The sequence below is a fragment of the Corvus brachyrhynchos genome, unplaced genomic scaffold (assembly GCF_000691975.1).
Source record: "Corvus brachyrhynchos isolate BGI_N302 unplaced genomic scaffold, ASM69197v1 scaffold42, whole genome shotgun sequence".
NCBI lineage: Eukaryota > Metazoa > Chordata > Aves > Passeriformes > Corvidae > Corvus > Corvus brachyrhynchos.
The window spans coordinates 642,783-667,332 of NW_008237242.1; the positions used below are offsets into that span (position 1 = coordinate 642,783).

Below are 24,550 nucleotides of genomic sequence, written 5' to 3' on the forward strand. Positions count from 1 at the left end.
GAGCTTTGAGGGTGTCAGCCCCCGGCCTGGCCAAATCCAGCCAGTCATGAGGTGAGATCAGGCAGAAGTGGGACTAGGGATACATTCATTACCAAAGCAGTCATTGGTCTGCATTAGGGTTTTTTCATATATTTGCTACACAGCAGTAGATAGATAACTGTAGGTATGTTTTTAATGACATGGCTCACTAGAGCTGACAAGCTTAAGAAAATGAACAGATATGTAGATAATCTTATGAAACTAGGATCTGATGGGAAAAAATCCTAGTTTAACAATAGAAGATGTACCCCTTGTAAGACAGAAAGCCCAGAACTGTTCAATGACATTCAGAGCAGCCTGTCCATGACACCCAGATCAAGAGAGGTAGCTGTGTGTGAGCTGCTTTTTTGGGACAACGCTTGGGCTGTGCTAACTCCAGAGTTACACATGGGGATTACCTGGCAATGTTAAACATGGGGATTACCTGGCTAGTGCTAGTTGACCTCAGCCAACCCATGCCACAAACAATTTTAATAATGGAACATTTTAGACCACTGGAGTTATCTGCCCTGGTGCTACTTTGTTCACAAGTATAGAGATAACTTGAGATTTCTAGTTCTTGTGTTTTACTGTTGCTGGGAACCTGCAGTTCTCTAACTTTTCTACAAGTATTGCTTATAGAAAACTGCAGCAAAAACAGCTCAGACTTTTTGATCCCAGATATTTCCATTTTAAAAAGAAGAGGGATTTATACATGTGTGTGTATATACAGCCAAACAGACACATAAATAAAATGAAATGCATATTCATATACATGTAGAATTATATTTCTATCAATGCAATGATTGAATATCAGTTGGACAATATTCTCTAGATGCATCACAGCTGAGGGTAGCAGGCAGCACAGCATGAGCACTTTGCTAATCAAGGCAGTAAAAATGAGACCTGTGGAAGGTTACAGGACAGATGTCTGAAGCCCAAATTCCTGGCCAAGGAATGGGACAATATGCCATTCTTTGAATTAATTTAACACACAGAAGCAAGTGTCAGAAAATTTCCACTTTAACCACAGCATCTTCTTGCGCTTGCAGAAACCAGTTTCATCATGCAGAACCCTGTTAACACAGCCAGATGAAAACAAACAAAAAGCTCTTTGCCAGCATAATTTGCTGCCTTTCCAGTACTTAGTGAAGTGTCTTCTTTTGACTGTAACAATTTGTGTACTCAAGAATGACTTTTTGGTGACCTTTACAACTCCTTTTCTCTCCTCTGTTTTATTCTGAGACTTCTCTGTCTTTATTCTGGGTAATCTCAGCTAGCCCTAAGGCTTTGTGAGAACTTGTACAAATGATGCAAAATGAACCTCTGATACCTCAACACAGCCCTCTTATGCTGCTTTTTGTCTATTGTTGCTGTTTCAGGATCAAGCCTGCTGTATGGCCAAACCTTCCTGACCACAAAAAAACCCTGGAGCAACTATGCAGGAAGCCAAAAAACGTATGTTCTTCCTCTGTTCTTTCCACCTGAGTATAGATTCTTGGGGACAAAACTAATGCTCATGAGAGGCACTATGTACATTTTCTGCATGAACTAGGACATGTTTCAGAAATTCTACATTTCACTGAAGAGAGCCCACATTTTCTCATGCAGATGTCAGCCAAGGGTATGGAAATAACACACAATTGAACTGGTGCCTGAGGTTTGACTTGTGCAAAGTAACTACAGAGGTCTTGTGAAGTTGACGTATGAAGAAAGGCTGAGGGAATTAAGGTTGTTTATAGAAGAAAAAGAAGCTCAGGATGGGGAATACTACCTACTATACTTCCAATACCTAAGGTGTGTGTAGAGAGCTGGGGGAGGTGCTCTCACCACAAGGCTGTATGGTGACAGGACCAGAGGCAACAAGCATGTGTCGCTTCAGGGCAAACTTCTTCTGGATATGAGGAAAGAATCTTCCTTGTAAAAATAATTTAAAATTGTGTAGCCTGCCCAAAGACAAAGTAGGCTCTCCTTTGGGAAAATGTTTAAGGCTTGTCTTGATGGAGCCCTGAATAGCCTAATCCAGGTCCTGCTTCTGGCAGAATGTTGGACTCCACAGCTCCTTTCCAACCAAGATGCTTTGGTGATTTGATGAAACTGTGATCATGGGTCTGGATGGGGAACTTTCGCTAGCATCCCTGGTGATGTCCGTGCACCCTGACCTGGCCAGCAGCATTGTTCATACATCATGCAGTATATGAACTGCTTTGCCAGTTAAAAGCCAGATGGACAAAGGCTAAAAACCATAAGATGTGGGCTTAACTTGTTGTCTTAAAACTATATACCTAGTTCATTTTTTTTCACAAAGAAAGTAATTAGTGCTGTTCACTCCAGGTACATTATTAGCATGTTCTTTATTTAATAGGAGACCTAACACAGCTCTCCCAGCCCCTGGGCTCCCCAGTTCAGGGATTCCTAATATGTTTCAGAAAGTCATTGCAAATTTTTACTTCCCTTGCTGCTAAATTAGGAAGGTAAAACTGAAAGAAACCACCTGGGTGGGCACACTCCTTCCTGTGAAATGGCAGGCATGGTGTCTCAGAAAAGTCCCTGAAACATTGTACAGAGCATAAAACACTCTCCAGGGGTACTGCCCAGAGGAGGACACAGGATAGATCCAAGTTAATAGGGAAAGGGATTTTCAGCCATATGATAGCTTATTCTGTGCTAACCTATTGTTCAGCCTGCTCAGGGTTACCTCTAGAGTTAAAGAAATAATAAACACCCTTCTAAAATCAAATAAATTATCAAAGAACCTTTTCTCTTAAGCTACTACCCACTTTTGATTAATTGTGCTATTCCCTTTGCCACACAGAATTTTGATATAAGCTTTAACCCAGACAGTTTTGGTTATGTTCATATCCATAAAGTGGATGGCCTTTGGGCAAAAGCTGAACTGGAAAATTTTCTTCAGCCATCAACTGCTCCAGAGACAAGCATTCAAGAAAAATTCAGGAGTGGATCAGACCTGAAGATGATCCCTGCAATGGCAGACAAAAACAACCTAAACCCACCCATGTCTTATGGAGGAGTCTGGCCAGCTGAAGCCCTGCACAGGCTCCTGGGCACCAACCAGTTTGCAGTCACCGAGGGCAGCTGCAGCTCCAGCACCTACGAGGTTTGCCACAGCAACAGGGTGCCTCTGCACAATGATGGTTTCAACCTTTTCTCCACACCTTCCCTGGATCCTTCTGGCCAGACCCATCCAGAGCCCCTAAATGACGACACCATCTCCCAGATGCTGCCTAACAGTGACATGAGATCACCAAACAATGAGGAAGCCTATGTCACAATGTCCAACTTCTACAAAATTCAGTAAATCTCACAAGAATTACAGAATGTCTTTTTTTCTCCAACACAAGCAGGATGCTGAAGCCTTCTTGTTTTGTTTCCCTATATCCTGTGAGTTCCCATCTCCCTCACACACTCTGCTCACAGTGAAATGCTATACCTGCAAGGAAGTGGGTTCTCCTACATTCCAGTGAGAAGGAGCCTATCTTGGCACTCAGTATGCTGCTAGCAGTCTCACTGCAGCAGAAATTGAATTTTGATTTTGATCTTCAAATGTGATTAATCCAGAGCAGTGACAATGCAGTCCCAGCTGAGGATCACAGCATGTCTCAAAGAAGTTAATGAACTCTTTTGTTACCCTCTTGGTTACAGAATTAAGCTCTTATTAATGCCCTAGCAAGAAATATGGCAATAAATTCCACTTAAATAGAGCCCAATCTCTTCTAAACACTGGTGGGTCAAGACTAACTCCCCCCCAGTCAGTCTAAGTCCATGAGTTTGCAAAAAGACAGTAAATTAGAGTTGCTATTCAGCATTAGGTGCCTGGGGATTCACAAGCCTGAGCACCACAATGAGTGGCAGCTGAGTGCCCAGCAAAAACTTTACACTTTAGGGAGATATTTCCTGAGATAGATTTAAATTTCTGAGGGTTTTTTGTGAGACACAAATTAAAACAAAGCAAACCCTAAATGCCACTACTTTTTGCTATTGGTAGAGATCTGCACTTAAGCCAGTTAGAGGATCCACAGGTACTTCTGCTAATATTCAGTATTTCATGTACAAACTGTGTGAAGCAAAGTCCTTTCTCTTCCTAGAAGCTGAATTAGGGCTGTAAATTGCATGATGCTGTCTTTTTCTGCAGCTCTTATGCAAGCATTAGTGTAGCTTAAGTGCTTTCCAGGCCAGAGGCTGGGCTGACCGTGTTTGTTGACTAGCATTATTCCCAGTGGCTGTGACTGCACACAAATACTATGAATTTGGACAGGCCATGTTCTTAAGCAACATCCAACATAGGAAGATAGATGGAATGTCGTGGATCCTGCCAGTGATCTCAAGTCCTAATTCCTTTTTTTTAAAGCAACTTATAATTTGCCAGGAGATGTTTTTGGTTTGTTGGGGTTCTTTCTTTTAAATGTTATTTTATTTTTAAGTTTTTTAATTTTTTGGCATTGTGACTTTTTTTTCTTTATGGTATTACATTTATTATTTTTTTTTACATTATGGCTGAACCACTTCACACTTCCTCCTTGGATGCTACACATTCTGGAGCACACACTTGGAGATAAAGCTGCTACAGCCACATGGTTGCATGACAGTAGAGCAATGTGGCCATGGGACATCCAAGCTGCTTTGTTGCACTCTGGAATTGGGGTTCACCTCACTGTGCAGTCTCAGTTCCTCTAGGTCTATGAAATTCTCCTTTACCTATTTGTATTCACATTCCCAGAGTCTAAGGGTGAAAAGAGTCCTCTATCATCCTCAGAGATGCTCGGATTTGTTCTGACTGCTAACAGTCACAGAGATGTTGCAAAACCTCAGTTGTTTCCATCTGCCTCTGCCAAGACAGCTTTGTGCCAGGAGAGCAGCAGAATGAATCAGATCACTGAAAATCTCTTGTGGCCTAGTTTCAAGAATATATGGCAAAGACTGGGGCTTGCATTAAATTCAGTTGCTTGAATCAGAATTTTATGCTGCAGGAGAGAGTACAAGCCAAACAGCAATTCTGGACCATGTCAAGCCAAAACCAGCCCTCACAAGACAGCACTCCACCTCCTCCACCTCCACCCAGCGCCAGGGAAACCTTCAAGTGGGGAGAACCTAACAGTTACTGTGTGCAAAGGGGCCTTGGATTTGGCTCAAGGCATTCCAGTGAGATTTTACAGAATAGTTTTTATTGCCGTTTATTGCCAAATGAAGCATTAATTGATGCAGAAAAAAAAGACCAAAGCCCTGGGCATTCATTTGCTTTATAGTGCTTGTATTTCCTTTCAAAAAGAGCTGCTGATAATGCTTATACTGTGAGAACTTGCACAGTGTGAGTGTAGATACAGACAGACTATACTGTAACAATACCTTCTTCCAGTGACACAGTGACAAACAAAAAGGGGATAGAGGAAGAAGCAAAAGCGCATCAGGAAAATCCTCTGCAGTATGTGCTATGCTTCCTTCAATTTTTGTAATTCTGTAATTCTGTAACAGATTTGTTGGATGTATGCAGATATAACCACTTTCAGCTTTGTTTTGGGAAAAAAAAATAAAGACAAATATGCACTAAAGCCAGAAACACCACAAGCACTTCCTGTCTATGGCCAAGTTATATATAGTCCATATATGAAGATACAGCCATGGCTATGTCTGGACAATCTGTCAAGTAGTTTCCTTATTCTACATGACAGCTTCTCCTGAGCTGTTCACAAATTCCCATCTGCCTCAGTATGCACATAGGAGTATTGCTCAGCTTTCACACACTCCTTGCACTTCCTTTAGTTCAGCACAACTTTCCTTCTTCCCCTTTCTGCCTCCAGTGCTCTTACTCAGCTGCACTCCCAGATGCAGCTTGGTGACACTGGTTTCTCTGTAGCTGCTTTATGACACAGTGCCTGGAGCTGCCTGCTCCTTTCTGCCCTGTGCCCACTGGGGTCTGGCCCCTCTCCTGCAGTTGTGGTACCACACAGACACCCTCCCATCTTTGCTTCTCCCCTTATGTCTGTGTAGCTCATGCAAATGCCTCCTAGCTCTATGAGTTCTCCTCTCCTGCACTATGCAAACGTCTCCTAGCTATACACAAATAAACTTAGACTTTTATCAGTTATCACAATGAGTCACGGTCTAATTCTAATGACGCTGAAAAATGCTAATTACATCTCAAGGCAATAGTCATCCCTGGCTTAAAGCGTTAGTTTGTTTGCCATGTCTCCTCCCCTTGTGAACATCCATGAGACAAGCTGAAAAAACACACACAAATGCTGTGTGTGTCAGTGGGGCAGCAGAAGGTCAGCTAAGTGTGGGGAGGCAGGAGGACTGCTGCTGCCAGGGTGGAGGGATGGCTAAAATCCCTGTGATGTGCAGTGAAGTCTGGGATATGAAATAAATGGTGAATGGGTGGCCTGACAATCGCTGCTGCGGGGACACATGGCTGAATTCAGGGCAGTTTTTGGCAGGCAGAAGCTGACCATGAAACCACTTCTTCTGGAAGCAAGGGACCTGGTGATGCAGGCAGGGCATTTCTGCAGGGCAGGAGTACAGCCCATTTTCAGCTTCTTTCCAGTAGTGTTTATTGATTTGAATGTCTGTATTTGTACGGTAATACTGCAGTGCTGCAGCCTGGGGGGAGCAGCAGTTGGATTTTAGTCAATACACTTTTGAGTCAAGCTAGTTATCTCTGTGGTTGAGGGGTTTCTAAAGCTATCATTAAAAAACAGCTAAAATGTGGCATACAGAAGACTTACCATCTTTGTGAAGAATTATTTTAGTTAAACACCTCATTACTGCAATTATGAAGCCACTCAAATTATCACTCCTGTGTGTCACAGAGCATTGGTAAAACAAATCTAATGTACAGACACACAAGAAAACAACTGATGATGCCAGAAAACGCAATTGCTGAATTATACCGACTGTCTCATCCCTTGCTCATGCGGCAGCTCCAGGTTTCAGTCAGGATGGCTTTCCTTGGTGGCTGCTAAGCGCCACCTGCTGAAACACGAAGCCACAAGTCGGAGGCCAGCACTTGCTGGTGCCATCACATTGTGCAGCTCCAAAAGTGTTGCTCACATGGGACCTGGGGGAAAAATCAAGCCCACAACAAACTAAGCAGCGTTTCACTTGTTTATAGTCTATGGCCCCAAAGAAGTTTGGGCAAGTGAAAGCAAAAGTCAGAGTTTCCAGGGTTTCTTCATCCTTAAAATGAGGTAGGCATCAGTGTCCACAGAAGCACTAACTCCATACCAGTAATTCAGAAATTCATCTTTCGTAACCTAATAATGAGAAAAACAGTGCTTACAAGGGTGATGGCTATATATTGTGGCTCAACAGACTCTGTATTTTCCAAACAGTTCTTTTGCAGCTTCCAGGGAAGTCTGATTTTTACATCAGACTCTCCTAACCTGGTATTAGGATGTATTGCTGCAGCAAGCTCTAACACAGAATTTGGTTGTATGACACTAAGGCCAGTGGGTTGAGATTCTTTCATTGGCTTCTAGAGCTGCTTCTATGGGCTCAAAAATTTTTTTGGGGTAAAAAAAAAAAAAAAAAAAAAAAAAAAAAAAAAAAAAAAATCCAGTTATTGTTAAATATTGACTGCATAACTTACATGTCACAGCAAAATTAGATTAGTCCAACATCAGGACCACCACCAAATGAATGTAAAAAGCCCCAAAGGTTTGTCAAACAACAGAAAAAGTGAGACACAAAGCAGAAATGCATTGATGAAAATGTCTAAAGCAATAAATGTATGCCACAAAGTTGGAGCTTCTCTAAAACTGTCTGACAATTGTTTTTCCAGAAAATGTACATAAGCTAAAAAAAAAAGCCCAAGTCCATCTTTTGAAAGTAAATATATATATATATATTGCAGCTTTTGAAAAAAATGCCACATTTTTAATGAAATAAAGGAACAGATTTATCTCAAGAAAATAAACACTTCTCACATTTTCCCATAGTCTCTGCTTTTCCACAGGAAACCAGACTTGATTCAGCTTCGACAAAACCTTGTGCTTCCTTTCTTTCCCAGATGTTCAACAAAGGCTGGATCCTGTCTCCAGTGTCCAGCTACAGCTCCTGTTGAGATCAGCAGCAGTGCTGTGAGCTGGGGGGAAAACCTGGGTCCAGGTTTTGGTGAAGGTGGGGCTGCTGTACCTGGGGTGGCTGCAAACCTCCACGCATGAGCATGGAAGAGATGCTAGAGCTAAAACCAAGCTCACTTTGAAACCACAGGGATTTCAGACTCAGCTGAGGCACACCAGTATGGCTGGGGTGCTGCTGCAAACAGAGACGCTGCTCTCAGCCACCTGAGGACTTGGTGTTAAGCACAGGCTACTGGGAATTCTTCTTTCTGCTCACCCTACAAGAGAGGAAAGCTAAAGAAACAGGGCAAGCTATAACCACAGTGAAAGCCATAGACAGTGGGCACTGCTGGCAATGCCAGGCTGCTCTTGGCATTGCTTGCTTTACTGCGGAAACCTGAATCTGCTGCTCCTGCTGCTCCCAGTGTGGAGGATAGGAGCTGCAAGCCAAAAATCAGCAAATTCACTGGTCTTGCTCCTTCTGCCAGCCGGTGACAGGTCCGGGATGGCAAAGCTGTGCTCTGCCCACACGGCTGCAGAGGTTTGAGGCGTCACTGTGTACAAGGAATTACATAAAGGCAAGTTGGCTTTTATACAAAAATGCACACAGGTGGTTTCATCTGCAAAACTCCAGGTGCTGCCATCTGCCTCTGCCAAGACAGCTTTGTGCCAGGAGAGCAGCAGAATGAATCAGATCACTGAAAATCTCTTGTGGCATAGTTTCAAGGATATATGGCAGAGTGGGGCTTGCGTACAACTCAGTTGCTTGAATCAGAATTTTATGCTGCAGGAGAGAGTACAAGCCAAACAGCAATCCTGGATCACATCAAGCCAAAAATTTCCTCTCCCAGACAGAAACATGAAGCCACAAAGAGCACAGAGAGGGCAAAATCAAAATGTAGTGAAGGAAGCTGCAGAAGTGCCACCTTTCCCAGAGGAGCACACCAGAAGAAAAGGCTGCCCTACACCTCTTCATCCCTGTATCTTGTGCTCCTTTGGGGCAGTGGGATGGTGTGTCATGGAGGTGCTCTGATGGCTCGTGCAAAGGCAGGAAGTGGGGGCAGAGTTCTGGAAGAGTTATAAGGGAGCCTTTTCCCTCTTTTCCACAGGGCTCCACCAACATTTTTGGAGCAAACTTCAGTGCAAGCTGTTGGAAGTGTTGGGGGAGGGCAGCCCTTATCCCTCAAAAGATGCTCTGCCACACGGCAGGCTGGAGCTCAAGGTGCAGACAAAACCTCCGCCTCTGGGACTGCTCCCCAGCCCTGCAGACTTAGATGTTCCTGTGGTTTGTGCCATCCTGTTTAGCATCTGTTGCACAATCAGAAAGAAGAAATAGTGCCTCCCATCTTGATGCTAGCACCAGATACAATGGTGTGCATTGCCACCTATCTCCCAAAATCTGCTGTGTGTGCTCTGCTGTGTGTGCTGTGGAGCCACAGGCTGGCAGGCCAGCCTGCATCACCACTTATCTCATGCATCTGCTGGGTCTGTAATCAGCACACAGCAGCTGCAGCTGAACAGGGGCCTTTCAGCCTCATTTTTGGGTCTCCGAGATCACAGAGAGGGACAGTGAAGTGCCAAAGGAAGGCTCTGGGCACTTGCTGTTAGTCTTGATAATCCCTCTTGTCTGGTTCAGATTCCTTTAACTTTCCTTTAACCCCTGAAAAGTGCTTCCTCTGAATCCCCAGTGTGTATGTCCAGTGTGTCATTATGGCTGCATGATCCCCAGCAGAGATTTTACTACCTAGCAGTTAACGCCTGTGTTTGTTCTATTAATTTGCACACATATTAATCAAATTACATTTCTTACAGGACAGATTCCAATTTGAGTTCTACAACATCTAATTACAAGTGAAAAATCATGGTTTTGCTTCCCAGATTATTTATTTTTTGTCCTGATATCACTATACCTTTCCTGCAGTTACCAGTTGTTATTTAGACTGCTCCAAGAGCAACTCTGTTTCCGCAGAAGTGAAAGGAAACTTTGCCACTAGCTTTGAGGACACCTGAAACCAGCCCTTGGAAACATGGTTCTGTACAGATGTTGAAATCACTCAGCTGTCAGGAAACATACCCAGTGAGCAGTGAGGTCCACACACAGGCAGACCTGAGCTGGGAACTGTTCTGAGAGCTCCAGGGATACACCACCAGGGTGAGGGGTTTTGAGCTCTCCTGGATCACGTCCTTCCTTCAATTCCCCACACAAAACCCCATTAGTCCATCTCAGTCTAGAAATCTTGTCCCGAAGCACAGGGTTTTGCCCAGATGCCACAGGCTCAGCTAAGGCTCCCAGAGGCCAATGACAAAACTTTTGCTGGTTTCAAAAAAGCACTGCTGCTTTCAGTACCAATCCTCCCTTCTGAAAATGTATATTGGTTTGGAATTAAATAAAATAGGAAGGTATTAGTACCAAAGACAAACGGGCTGCAGTTATTCAGATTAAAACTTCCGCTTCACTTGAACAAGTATCAGCCTGCCAGATCACTGCAGGGTTTGAAGACATGAGATAGCAAGTGAAAAGGAAATGTTTCTTTCATTTTGTGATGCCCACAGTCCATCTACATTACTTTCTTTCTGTTTGAAAGAAAAGACACATAGCATGACACATGTTGTGAAATCGATTAATGAAAGAGAAGTGAATGGATTCTACTCAAGCTGCCAGAACCTGTTCAGCCCCTATTTGATAGTAAGTTTGTTCTTCATATATATTGGCATTGCAGTAAGTAAAGGCTCCTCTTATGATAGCTGGCAGTAATAAAGAGAATTTCTTCACCAGTTTCCAGTGTCAGCCAGTATGCAAGTTTCTGGAGGATTACTGGTCAAGAAAATAACTGAGTTTGCAGAGCCTTCACTAAGGAATTGCAAGCAGCTATTGCTCATACTGAGATCATCACTGAACAAAAGAAAAATAGGGTTTGCAGAGGATCAGTGCCGCAAGCACTGAGGACTTCAGTGTTTGAACTGTTAGCAACCCAGGTTAAGAGCTGAGACTTCATCAGAAAGGCTGTTTTGAAAGTCCATTCTATAACCCTGCACTGCTTTTAGCTGGCTGCCAGCCTGAAATGGAGCAAATGCTGCCATGCACAAGCCATTTACTTTGCTACAGTAGCAGCTTCTCAGTCTGGGAGAGCAGCACAATGGTGAGAGGGGAGCAGAAAGTAGAAGAAAAAAAGAAAAAGGTATCAAAGCAGGGAAAATTAGACACCTCACACTCACACACTAGGTTTTTGGGGGATTTTTCTTTTTAGAGTTTCTTTTGTGTGCTATTTCCTCAGTGTCTGTATGGACAAAGGACAAAAGATGAACTGAGACAGCCTCATTGGTGTGACCAGAATGGTAGGTTCCCAGTCTTTATTCAGTGTCAGAAATAGAGAAGATAAGAACGTTACAAGTTCTGTATTTCCCAGAAAGCTCCTTGAAGTCATAGCTTGGTCATAAAACACTGCAAATACAAATAAGTAGTAAGCAACTTTCAGTGTAGGTGTGTACAGGTAACAGCTACCAGGTCAGCAAACATTCCAGGAGCAGAGAGAAAAAAATACTGTAACACATGTATCCCCTTTAAAGAAAAATATAAGTAAAATGATCTCACAGTACAGAAATAAAGGAATCAAACCAGGCAGAAGGGAGTGAAAATCTATAAAAGGCTGCAGAAGAGGTTGAAACATGGTATGCACAGGAAAGTTGTCTGTATGTTTAGTCATGAGCCAGGAAGATAAAACAGGGCTTTAAAAAGCATTTTGCGTTTTTCCTGACCCATGTCTCCCCTTCTTGGATTATCCCTCCAGCCTCCCTGTACTGGGAACTCACTGCTGGTTCCCAGCAGCAAGATCAGCAATTTCTCCATCACACAAGTGACACTCAAGAAGCTAAGAGATACTACAGTGCTACAGGAGACAAGTCTACCTGACCCTCTTGGGCCAGATTTCCTTCCATTTATAACAGCCTGTCCAAGACCACCACAGTTCAAGAATATTTTGGTTTCCTTCTATTGCTTCCTCTGCCAAACAGATCCCTATCTAACACTCCAAGAGGGGTATGCTCAGGAGCCACAATGACCTACTGCAGATGTCAGAAAAGCAGGGAAAAGCTCATCTCAGAAAAGACATGCTAGGGATGCAAAGAGAAAAAGGACAGATGTGTGAGGTGGCTGGATGCCAGATCTGCTCTCTGATTATGTTCTGATCCGCTGAGGCTGAGCCTACTGAAGCATCTGGGAATTAATTCTGCAGATTGAATGTAACTGGCACAGTTACTGGAAACTGTTGTTATGGAAGAGGAGGGTGTTGTTGTGCATACACTTCATCAGAGGAACCTACAAAAGGTGAAAGTAAAGTCTTGCTTCCTTAGCTATATGATCAGAGTTTCCAAGCATTCTTCATCATGATGATAAAGTAGACGTCTGTGTCTATTGAAGCACTGACTCCGGCATAGTAGTTCATGAATTCTTCTGTTGTGACCTGAGACAGAGAAATTAAATATAGGAAAATGAACCTTTGTTTTTTTTAATGATGTAAGTCAAAACCACACATTGAGGAGAATTAATGAAACTGAACATCTGCTATTTCATGTTGTTGCTAACAAAAAGGAGACGAACAGGAGGAATTAAGACACTTAGAATTTGCTTAATCTCACTTCGCTAGAAACAAGAGCTCATGTTCTCCATAACACTTGGATGGAGATGAAACATGTGAAGTTTAACTAATCTTACCAGGAACCAAAGTTAAAATCACTGCTGCCTAAGAAGACAAATGTTTTAATGTGTCTTTTTCCAGGGATGGTATAATCTGGTTCTTTGCATTATTATTAATTAAAGTGGATGGGGTTTCTGATGCAATTCAGAAACAGCTTGGAACTTTATAACCAGCCATAGAGAGAAAATATCATTGCTCTAAACAAGTCTCACTTAATGAAGCAAATGTTCTTTCAAATACCTAAGAGCTTTGAATAGCTTTCATGGGTATTTTGAGATTTAAAAATGACCATCAAAAAAAAAAAAAATCAAATTAGCTGACAGAAAAACTGCGCATGTCTCTTGTGATGCCTTAACTCTCAAACCATGTAGGTCGTTATTTGAATAAATATCACATAGAAAAATATAAAACAATATAAAAAAGACATTAAGCTATGAGAGAGTGTGTTACAGTGGGGATTAGTGTAACACACATATCTCAAACCAGGAGTCCCATGGAAAGGAAATATATAAGGACCGATTCTTGATAGATGTTTCAGAGATGTTTATTTTCCCAGCCACATGGCCGGGGCTCTGCTGAGGAGCTGAGGCAATCACGGGACCTGAGGGTCCCTGCCCACGCAGGGAAACACAAAACAACCAATGGGAACGAGGCTGACCAGGGGCAGGGAAACACCGTGTCTCCCCTCAGGGCCCCTCTCCCAGGGCTACATGGCAGGGGGAGGAGACCCCAACAAGAGTGTCCAAAGGAGGGCCAGGAGGGTGGTGAAGGGTCTGGAGGGGAAGCCGTGTGAGGAGTGGCTGAGGTCACTGGAGGAGGAGCCTGGAGGAGACTGAGGGAGACCTCATTGTGGTCCTCAACATCCTCATGAGGGGAAATGCAGGGGCAAGCACTGACCTCTGCTATGTGCTGACCAGTGACAGGGCCCAAGGAAATGGTCTGGAGTTGTGTCAGGCGAGGTTTAGGTTGGGTATCAGGAAAAGGTTCTTCACCCAGAGGATGGTTGGGCAGTAGAACAGTCTCCCCAGGGCAGGGGGCACAGCACCAGCCTGACAGAGGTAACGGAGCATTTGGACAATGCTCTCAGGCACAGGGTGTGATTCTTGCAGTGTGAGGTGCGGGGCCAGGAGTTGGACCTGATGATCATGATGGGTTCCTTCTAACTCAGTATATTCTTTGATTCCTTGATATCTGCTCTGATTGTGTTGTGTGTTTCAGAACCTAGAAAAACATGACAATAGGGAGAAGGGACCACTCCACACATGAACTGATTACAAGCCTCACTGAACCTGCCTATTTCAGAGGCACCCAGCAAGATCATGGTGAAGAGGACCCTTTTAGCAAATGCTCAACCTTGAGGCATTTCTGCTAAAAACATTTTAGGTATCCAGTATCATTAGTGTATCATGTAGTGATTCAGGAAAGCAACAGTCTGTTCTCAGAAGAAACAGCAATCAGGTGAGCTAACATCAGGAATGGTGAGCAACAGGTGGGTGCTCAGAATAACCAGGCACTTAACTCATCAAGGATCACTTTGGGGACTCATTTAATGTGTTCATGTGCGACCTCAGAACAAAAAGCAGGAACATTTTGTTTGACATTTTCTAGATGTCGCCACAGCTGTGGAGATGGAAGGAGATAGCTGGCTCAGAACTGGAACCCCTAAGAATGACACTGCAGCAGAAGGGATGAAATTCAGCTCTACTAGGTGCAGAGTCATGCCCAAAGTAAATAAAACTCCCCACCTCTCTACGCCTGAGAGCCTGGGTGTTGAGAACAAAGCAAGTGAAGGATTTGGGTGGAGTATTAGACAGGCAGGAGTCATAAGTGCAATGTAGCCTTGAAAACCCAGGTGCAGCCTGGAGAGTGGGAAGTGTTGAACACATCCCACAAAGCAGTGATAAAAAACTTACAGCCTTGTTTGTTATTATTAACTGCTCAGACTGAGAATATCACCATGTGAACCACTGAGATACCAGATTGCTCTGAGCTGGTCAGACAGACGTAAGGCCAGACCAAAGAATTTGCAGACACATAACAAGGCGAAAGAGAGCATGCTTGGCTCGGAGGTGGTTGCAAAGCAGATGTATATAAGTCCATCACTGAAGGTGCCCAGGCTTTGCACCTGAACCAGAAAGTTGAGCCAGAGTGCAGGAAGGGCTCCCAGCTTTGTCCCAGCTCGTGGCCCCTCAGGGCACACAGCTGGTGGCAGCAGCCCCAGCCCCATCCTCCCTCCAGCTCTCTGTAGATAAACCTGTTTCTATTATGGACTGATTTCGTGGCTCCTCAGGGCACACAGCTGGTGGCAGCAGCCCCAGCCCCATCCTCCCTCCAGCTCTCTGTAGATAAACCTGTTTCTATTATGGACTGATTTCCAAGTCAAGTGTCTCAGTAATTACATTGGAGAAGAACTGTAAAGTATTTAACATACATGGGAACCTGCTTTTTAACTGGATCCGAGTAGTTATTCTCCTAAGAAGTGAAAAATCCCTCAGTTTATGTGGATCTTGAAAATCAGTGATTTTGTGGGGCACTCTGAATATGTACTTAGTGTAATCTATGAAATTATATTATTAAAGCTACAAGCCTTAGTGCAATCTCACAACCACCTTTGTACCTCCTGCAGAGCCCCTTTGCCTCAGAACATGCAAGCTAGCTGTATCAGGAGTGTTGTGCACAGGTTAAGCATCTACTTCAATTTTCCATATAGATGTGATGCAAATGGATGTTTGGTACTGCAATTACTCCCACACTTAATAACGTAAGTCAAATTCTGAGTCAGACGGTGATTTCATGGCTTGACACTTGGTGCTTCGCTTACCCTCCCATCTTTTTCATAGGGTGAATCAAAATTATCCAGAAAGGCTCTAAAAACTTGATCTTCTGTCCAGTCTCCATTTTGGTATTTGGGATGATATTTTACATTATACACCCCTCGTAAGTCTTCAATTGTTATGACACCATCTCCAGTCTTGTCTAACTTCCGAAACACCTGCATGATGATCTCTTTTCTTGCATTGGACATGGGAGGCTGTAAAGAAATATTAACAGTCATTTTATTTTTGCCAACTACGTGCCCAGCTCCAAATTCAATTACTTGCTGTTGCTAGCAGTAAAACTTTCAAGGAACATGGGACAATAAACTGGTGATAATCTACACCGTCTGTGAGCTAGAAAGAGCAATATATCCTCAAAAGAGCAATGTTATTGACTATTCAATGTCTAGCCATACAATAGCAAATGGACAATAAGAGAGAAAATGCTACCTAGAACACTTTTCTGATCTGCCCATTTTAAATATTTCGAAAAAGAAATTACTAATTACCCTAAGTACTAATATTTTCTATCTTGAATGTTCAGGCTTCAGCAGAGCAAAGAAACTTCAGACAAAATCAATCACTGTGGTGGATTAGAGAAAGGCTCCCCTGAATTAGTTCATGTTATGAAGAGATGCATCATAAAATGGCCAAGAAAGAAGTAAGATTGATGGGCTGAACCACATAGGTACCCAGACTGCAGCACAGGAATTTCAGTATCTAAATCAAGGCCACAATTAATTGAAAAAAAATCACAACTGTTTATTTGCAAATATTCTATTCTATTTTGTTCTGTTCTGCTATATTTTAATCCATTTAATGCAATAACAACATGAATCCCAGACTTACTCTCAGTGTAACAAGAAATTCATCAAAATCAATTGTTCCACTGCCGTCTTTATCAAACTTCAGGAAAAGCTCTTGTGCTTCTTCCTTACTGATCATCACAGCATAATCATGTAGTCCTCTCAGAAACTCGTTGAAATCAAGGGTTCTGCTGTTGTTACCATCAATAATCTTAAATGCTCTGTGGAAAACATGAAATTTGAGGAAAATGCATAGGAAAACATGGAGAGTGCTGCAGTGGTTTAGCATAGGACTAGAGTAGAGAGTCACCTTACTGAGGTAACATTTCCTCCTTGTTCCCTAATCTGAGGGGGGAAAAAAAAGGAAAAAAAAACCCACCAACAAACTCCCTACACTTATTGGCACTAGAGACGACTTGTTTAGATTGGGGGCATGAATATTACATATCTGAAGTTAAACAAGGGAAAGGCTGCCGTGGTATATCCCTGTTCATGATAGCCCTCTGCCCTCTGCAAGTTGCACATTTAGATGAAGTTCCAGTTGGTCACCATCTGGATTCCTTTGTGGTTTGTGGGGCATGGCAAGGGTCTCAGGGTGTGATGCAGCTCCCCTTTCCGAGGGGTGGGATGCTTGCAAAAAGCATTTGCAAAAAAGATTTTAGGTGCCTCCCACAAACTAGATAGCTAATAGACCATTAAAACAAGGGCAAGGAAGCATAAAATCTCCAGTGCTGAAATACTTAAGATAATTTTAGAAAACACCAAAGAGAGATATATGGTTTATGTTTCCTTCCTCTCCCTGGCAGGAGTTTTTCTGGGTCTCACAGACGCACTTGCTCATGAGGGATTCACAGTCTTCAATCCTTCAAAAGGTGAGCAGGTCAGTCCCAAAACACATGAGCCCCAATGCCAGGTTCTGTGGGTTGTGGCGTTTTCACTGAGATGAGGAAACTCAAATTTTGGCACCTGTTTAGCCTGTGATCCTCTTGCAGCTAAAACTATTAGGCTGAATAATGGGTTTGACTTCTTATACTCACTTGCCAAGTCCTTTGATGCCTGCAGATCCTTTTGCTAAACACTGCAGGCGAAGTCTTTCTAGAGGGTCAGTGGTTTTGTACAGGCTTCTTCTTGCTTGGATTGCCATCTCTCGGTCATGTCTTGCTGTGCCCGGCATCTAGAAGACCAAAACACTGATGTGGCATGGATTCACATTCAGACATAGTACTGAAACCTGCCTTAGCATACAGAGCATCCCAAATTCCTCACTTGTAAGCTGCTGGTGGCAATTCTTCCATTTTGACCCTCTTATTTCCTTCTCCTTATATCCTTCTACCAGAAAGGGAAATTGCCACTATAGGCTACCAACCATGAAAGGAGGGCTCAGCCAACCACTCTGTGATTAATCCAAATGCAGACAGGAGATTGTGTGTAAGAATTTTCTGCCTACAGTGTGAGAACACTGTGACAGCTGGTGGATGCACTCAGGAGTGCGTGGCTGCCTTGTGTCCACAGCATCCTTTCCAAACCTCCTCCACCTGGCCAGGTCTGCAGCTAGCATTTGACCACAGGAAGACAAAAATGACCCTGGCTGGGGACCTTTGGCTTTGATTCACTTTTCTTCCACCGAAGTCCTGATTCTCCAGAGCAGAGATTTCTCCCATTGCATGTCTGAGCAACAGCAGTTGCCTACACATGACACCCATTGCTTTTTTAACACAATTGCAGAACAAATTAATACTTTAAACTTTCACAGTATTTAGCACATGCTGACAACACAGGCCTTGTAGCTTCCCTCAGAGGAAAACAGCAGAATAAAAATAGGGAAAACCAGCCTGTGAATCTGCAGTGCTGCAACAGCACCACCAAGAGCAGCATACCCGGGCTGGCAGAGACCCACTCCCTCTCCCACAGGGCTTATTTGTGCCTAGTGCTATTTTAGGGCCACAGTGAATCCTGGGCACAGGCTCAGGGCCAAGACTGCTATTCCATAGCCTGGCTGATGGGTCTGGAGCAGAGCATGAAGACTCCCAAAATATTTTCCATCCTTTAGAGCCACTTGGGATCAGGGCACAAAAGAGTTACAGAATCTACTGCAGAGCTCTAGACTCAAAGGGCAGCTGCTGCTCTGCTGAGGCAGTGCTGGGTTGAGGAGATGAATCTGAGCAGCTCCGTGAGGCATTGTCAGTGCACGTGGCACTTCCAATCCCGTTGTCATTCCATGTGCAGAAGTGTGAATTGAAAGGGTCAGACAAAACTTCTAAGAAACATGGAATTAAACTGTTTCATCTTACCTACTCCACTCCTGTTTACTGAACACTGGTTATGGCTACTGGTAATGTCACATATGCTGAATTTTATAACTGCTTCGGAAGACCCCAGCTGGGCTTGGAAAAACAGAAAAATAAAATGGTTTTGTACTCCACAAATGGTTTCAGTACTAGGTTATTGTAGAAGTCTAGAGAGGTAAAATATAGAGTATTTTCGGCTTTTCTTCAGACAGAACAAGCAAAGTTCTTCTGGGAACTCATTAACCAGTGACCGGGAAGATCTTACAGCTGATCTTACAGGAAGAGATCAGCAGCCAAAAACATTTTCTGCAAACAATGACCTGTCCTTAAGAGGAAATGTTTAGCTGGAAAGACTATAAAATACAGTGAGGTTACATAAACAAACTACATTGATATTATATAATAATGTACTACTGCTTTTATATAATATATAGCAATTATACATCTATACACAGAGTGCATGGTGCAAGCATTATCATGGAGCAGTGTGCTTCTTTCTGCACTGTGTTATGTCTTTATAGAGATCTATAAATACTGAGACCAACAAGGACATAATTAATCTCCACTGCATGCTGCAAAAATCCACACAAACACACACAGACCATGAAAAGAGTGTAGCAAAAAAGAAAAGAGCTGCCTCAGGTTCAGTGGAGTAATTTCCAGAATAATGCAATGTGTGTCAAATAATCATTGCAGTAAGACTCATGAATTGAGGCTAGGGAGGGATGATCTGATTTGATATCTGTTATGGTCTCCTGAACCTCAATAAAAGCCACTGAAACTGGCCAATCCTCTGTTATTTCTGTGGTAAGAATAAAGTTTGCTTCTACATCTACAAGCATTTCTACCTCAGAACTCACCATCTCTAGGCTAAGTTGTCCCAGTATTGAATCACTTTTCTTTTAATATATGTTGTTTCTAGTCTGAATTTCCTCCATATTAGATGCTTTTCTACTCTATTTTACAAGATTAAAGAGCTACCTACTAAAAATGTGCCCAGTACTTAAAGGTCCCTTTTAAACTCACTTTGGCTTAGTAATTAGGCAGAGCTCAGGATTCCTGGTACAAAATGTATTTCCAGATGTCAGATGATTCTGCTGCTGCTCTTGAACTTCTAAATTTTTTTCCCAGTGCTCCGTCTGAAGTGGGTCAGAACACCCACTCCCACTAATCTCACTAATACCATAGGTAAAGATATTCCCACTTTTTTTCCCCCCAGGTATTATGGTTAAAAACACTAATAATAAATATTTCTGCTGCTCTTTGCAAATATGTATTCTCTATAATGTTCAGTAACAAAATCACCAATATTATACTTTGTAGGTACAAAAATGCTGTTAGTGAGGATCTTCTTGTTATTTTCTAAGTCTGTGAGAGACTTTTCTCTCTCACAGAAGAGGTAGCAGGGAATGTAAACAACCAAGCCACCTGCAACCTTGGAAAGTCTTGTTTATGGTATAGTAGAAAATATTTTGATAATGGATGTTTTAGGATTTTGGCCAATCACCCCCAAGGGGTGGCTGGTTCTTTGTCCAATTAGACTATGAAGAAAAAAGTCCATAAAAGAGTTTGTAAAATAATTAAATAAATCAATCTTGCTGCACAATTCCTGCCTGCTAGATCTTCTCCTCCTCCTCCTCCCTATGGCTGCGGGACACGGTGATATACTGTAGGAACCAGGCCTGCGGTAATAATACTTCTATACAAAACTCAGCAATTAAAGTCGGTTTGTCAAGTAATTGCACTTTCACATCACACTAAAACCCCTTAAACAGGAGCTGTCTTCCTGTAGCACATGACATTTGAGAACCCTTTTTATACATCCAGAAAATACAGAAAACCAGTTAAATATAAAACCTGCTACATGCAAGCCTGATCCGTGGTGACACTTCTACCACTTTCCTATTTCTGTTGGCTGCAGGCTTAAGTTAGAGGTAAACCCTTCCTAGGCCATATTGTAAGAAAAGAGATTCCAAACCAGTGCAAGGAGGGAGGAATCACAGTCATTCACACACTCTATCCTCTCCTTTCATTTTGCTCTTGCCTCTTTTTGGATAATGTGAAGTAATTAAAGATGCAATCAGGGTTTGTTGAATATAACAGTTCTCTGCATATTGTACAAATATGTTACATATTAATACCATTAATAAAACCAGAACAGGTCATAGCAATAATTCCACATGGTTTTAATTTGTATGTCTTATCCAAGACTATCAGATGTCTCCCTTAGTGAAATTAAGCAGCAGTGTTTATTTTAATTTTGAATGCTAGAGAGTTTTGTTTTGCTTAACAGCCTAGGCTATGAATAATTACAATACCACACGCTGTCAGCATTGTTTGTTTCTATGGGTGATGTTGTGTTGTACAGGCCAAACAGAAATGATTGCATTTATTCCTAACAAATACAGAACCTTAAATTTTGTGTTGGATTTTTCCAGAATATTAGGCTGTTCAACAACCGGACCCCTTTACATTCCTCTGCACCTAAGGATTAAACCTGGAAAGAGTCAGATTCAGTCTAAGCTCTGCAATATTTTTTTAGATGTTATTCTTCAGATGAGCCCAATAGCCTCCTATGAAAATCCTAAAAAGCACTGCAGTATGACAGGCAGAATCCCATAATTACCTCTGGATTGCCCAGGCTCCTGAAAGCCCTTCATGGCCAAAGACACAAGTGGCACACCACCTACCCCAGGGCAGAAGATCTCAAGATCTAAGAATAGATTAAGTGGCCTAAACCAATTGCACATGTTTAGTTTACTAGTTACAGTTGCATTAAATTATTAAAAGCATGAAAACTGCAGGTGTACTTGACAGCCATCTAAACACCTCCTTAAAAATCTGGCTTCCCAGCCCCACTGACCCCCCTGCAACAGCCTCCCATCTCCCTTTCCATCGTGACCAGCATCATCCAGTTTCAACCTTCTGGCAGGTGGACATCACTGCAATTGCTCTTTTTCATATATATATATATATATATGTGTGTGTGTGTACGTATATATATGTACATATATAAAAATATATTTATAAATATATATAATCTATTTATAAATATATGTATATAATTATATATCTATATTAAAAATAACTACTCTTGCCTGATCAGAGAAACTCACTGTGAGGTAGCAAAAAGGACAAAAAATCCTTTACCTGCAATGCTATCCTGAACCTGGAGTTTCCACTCAGGACTGGGGAGGTGTTCAGGCACCTGGGATGGTGTTGTGCCTGACTTTCTTCACCACTGCTGGGCTCAAGCAACAAGTTAGGTGATAATGGGCTGTGGCCTCACTGCAAAGCTTCCTTCTTCATCTCGTTTTGTTTGTTTACACACTTGGCTGCCTTGGCCCCCCTCTTTTGGGAGGCCTGGAACTTACCGGCTGGTCTCCAAGGTGACACTGGAGCCTGCGGCTGGCACAACCTGCAGTTACGCTGCTTCCCTGGACAATTGCCATAGGGTTTCGAGAGCCTTTTTGTTTTACCTCTTTTAAAAATATTGCCTTTTCTTCTTATGTCTGCCCACACAGGCTGGAGAATGGGAGACTGCTTGTGCTGCTGAGTGAGAAGACTGAGAAAAAGTGGCTGTGGGAAAGTGCTGCAGTGCCCTGGAGGCCTTGCGCACAGTTGCAGTTTTAGAACACGTTTCTCTGCTTTCATAGTTGATAGCGTTGAAAAAATTCTCTGGTTCGATTGTTTACTCAAAACATAATAGATGCATGTAAGTAAAAGACTGTTGGTTGTGATTCGCAAAGAAAAAACCCCTCACCACCATACATTTTTCCTGATGATTAGTTGCCACTTCAAAGACCCGCTGGTGGTTAGAACCTTTGGGGAGATGAGGTTTTGTTCATTTGCAGCAAGAAGAAAGCTGAAAAGGTTAAACATCTGTATGATGAGGAAAAATTTCTCTCTGCCTAGACACAGCTATTAGTAACTCAATCTGCAGAAGGTCACAAGCATTGTCAGTAAGATAATGTAACACTTTGGTAGGGAGTCAGGATGTCGATAGACTCCTTAGGGGTAGGAGATAGCCTGTGTGTGTTCCCTGGCCCTCTGGGTAGGCCAGCAGCTCGGTGAACATGTACGATCAAGGCTGATGGCAAAGGCAGCATGTACAAGTCAGTGTAAGAGAACGTGGGAAATGCAGGGAGAGTCCTGTTCTGGCCACGGATGAAACTCTGAGCAAGAATGAAAAAGTGCATTGTTTCCTGGCAAAAGCAGAAAATTATTTTTAGGCAATTGCTAGACTAATACCACTTGCATCCTGCCAGGCTGCTTATCTCTCATCGACAGGTACTTCCTGGTACTAAAGAGAAGCTTGTGCAAGATTTAGAATATACTTTCATATCTCTCATCTGGCAGGTGATTGCACATTAATGCACAAGCAGGGAACAATGCTTATTTAATCATTTACTGATTCAGAAATACTGCCTTTGTGAAAATGTAACATCCTGCCATCCACTACCTTTGTTTTGTGAATCGATCTTCAGAAACCTCCTGGGAATGCAGAAGATAAAAAGGGCAATGAACGTTATCTGGGCTGCTCCCTTTTCACACACTCTGCAAAGACAAAACAGAGGCACTGAAGGCTGGAGAAATGGTTTTCACTAAACAAGTTTGTCCTTGGAATTCAGTCTCCCACCCGTGTTAAGAAATTCTTCAGGTGCAGAATTTGCATTGACTTTCAGAGGGGTGCAGCAGATTGAAACAGCAGGGATGCTCTTGAAAGCAAAAAAAAAAATTAATATCTGAATATTCATATGCCTTCTGCTGCCTTTCCTTCCCCCTGCCAGTGAGCCCTGGTGTAATAAATGAATTGGTTTCAGGGTGTTGGTTATTGCTGTTTGGGTGGGATGTAAAAGAGGGGAGTTGAGGGTGGAATAGATGGACATGTTAATTGAAGGGAATTTGCGAGACTGTACGGGTGTAATGCTGGAATGTAACCACTGGATGGGGATATAACAAGGACCCAATGGGTTTAATAGAAGGAACTTTCTAGTACATTGCTTCGTAGGGTACAAGGGATGAGGACGAAGCCCTAGCCTGTGATTGGAGAACAAGCCAACCAATGAAGTGGACTTACTTGAAAATGATTGCTGAGGAATGCACGGAGGTATAGACCAACCAGCGAACAGGAAAGGGACCAGTCAGCATGAGGATTAAGAAATGCACCAGTCTGGTGGCACCAGAGACTTTAAAAAGCTACCTGCCCCCAGGGGAGGGGTCCTCCTGCGGAACTTGGGGTCCAAGGGAGCACCCAGTGGGTCTCACTGTCGTTTTTCAAGTATTGTTTTGTTCTGGCTTGTCGCACGGAGCCTGGGCTTATCCTGGGTTCCCGCTCCCAGCAGTTAACAAATAAGCGAGTTGACTTTTCCTTTAAAAGTCTCAGCTTCGTTTACAACACTCAGCACATACAGACACACATGAATGTTTACTCTACACTCCTCTGGAAACTGGTCTGCGCCGTTTCTGAGATGGTTAATGAGTTACCAATCTGAAAAATTCTTAACAGGCCTTCAGGTGTCTCAGATTACATCAGGGTGTGATGAAATTTCTTCGGTTGCACCTGCTCTGTTATTGTCCACAAAACTGTAAGCAGAATTCAGTGAATCCAGAATTTTTCATAAAGGGTACAGAGATTTCATCAGAACTCTGAAATTTTTCCGCATCATTTTCTAACTAGTTCTGAATACATACACACCTATTTGATTGTTGGTTTTGTCTGAACAGCCTGAAGTGTCTGCTCAGTTTGTAGTTCAGCACTGGACTGAATCTACTAAGAAAAGCATACTAGGAAGCCTAACATGATCTATAAACTCATGACAGAGTCAATTTAAGTCAATTGACGTTTCTAAA

General features: G+C 42.7%; 2 protein-coding genes across 4 annotated transcripts in view; one reads left to right on the forward strand and one right to left on the reverse strand.

Annotated features, from left to right (window-relative positions):
- IL7R (interleukin 7 receptor) overlaps window positions 1–6,124 on the forward strand; it is a 17,809-nt gene extending 11,685 nt beyond the window's left edge. Inside the window, exons 7-8 of one of the 2 annotated variants that reach the window (XM_017730221.1) lie at window positions 1,401–1,476; window positions 2,933–6,124. In XM_017730221.1, the coding sequence (XP_017585710.1) occupies window positions 1,401–1,476; window positions 2,933–3,337 (481 nt within the window). In that variant the 3' untranslated portion in view covers window positions 3,338–6,124. Of the gene's footprint in view, window positions 1–1,400; window positions 1,477–2,833 lie in introns of both variants that reach the window. The other variant, XM_008630642.2, reaches the window with a different exon arrangement.
- Window positions 6,125–11,412: 5,288 nt separating this feature from the next.
- On the reverse strand, window positions 11,413–22,211 carry CAPSL (calcyphosine like). 2 transcript variants are annotated; one of them, XM_017730223.1, is made up of 6 exons: window positions 21,848–22,211; window positions 18,701–18,793; window positions 17,447–17,583; window positions 16,453–16,630; window positions 15,609–15,818; window positions 11,413–12,553 (listed from the first exon to the last, which is right to left on the reverse strand). In XM_017730223.1, the coding sequence occupies exons 3-6, from the start codon at window positions 17,581–17,583 to the stop codon at window positions 12,452–12,454; spliced, it is 627 nt and encodes a 208-aa protein (XP_017585712.1). In that variant the 5' UTR covers window positions 18,701–18,793; window positions 21,848–22,211; the 3' UTR covers window positions 11,413–12,451. The 2 variants fall into 2 exon arrangements, with proteins under 2 accessions (XP_017585712.1, XP_008628825.1); XM_008630603.2 differs by lacking the exon at window positions 18,701–18,793 and having other exon boundaries at window positions 21,848–22,204.
- Window positions 22,212–24,550: the final 2,339 nt, after the last annotated feature.

Coding starts and splice junctions, on each gene's coding strand:
- CAPSL (XM_017730223.1), bottom strand. CDS start 17,583: ATGCCGGGCACAGCAAGACATGACCGAGAGATGGCAATCCAAGCAAGA. Junction 16,631..17,446: donor GGCATCAAAGGACTTGGCAA/GTGAGTATAAGA, acceptor TGTTTTCCACAG/AGCATTTAAGATTATTGATG. Junction 15,819..16,452: donor AATTTCTTGTTACACTGAGA/GTAAGTCTGGGA, acceptor ATTTCTTTACAG/CCTCCCATGTCCAATGCAAG.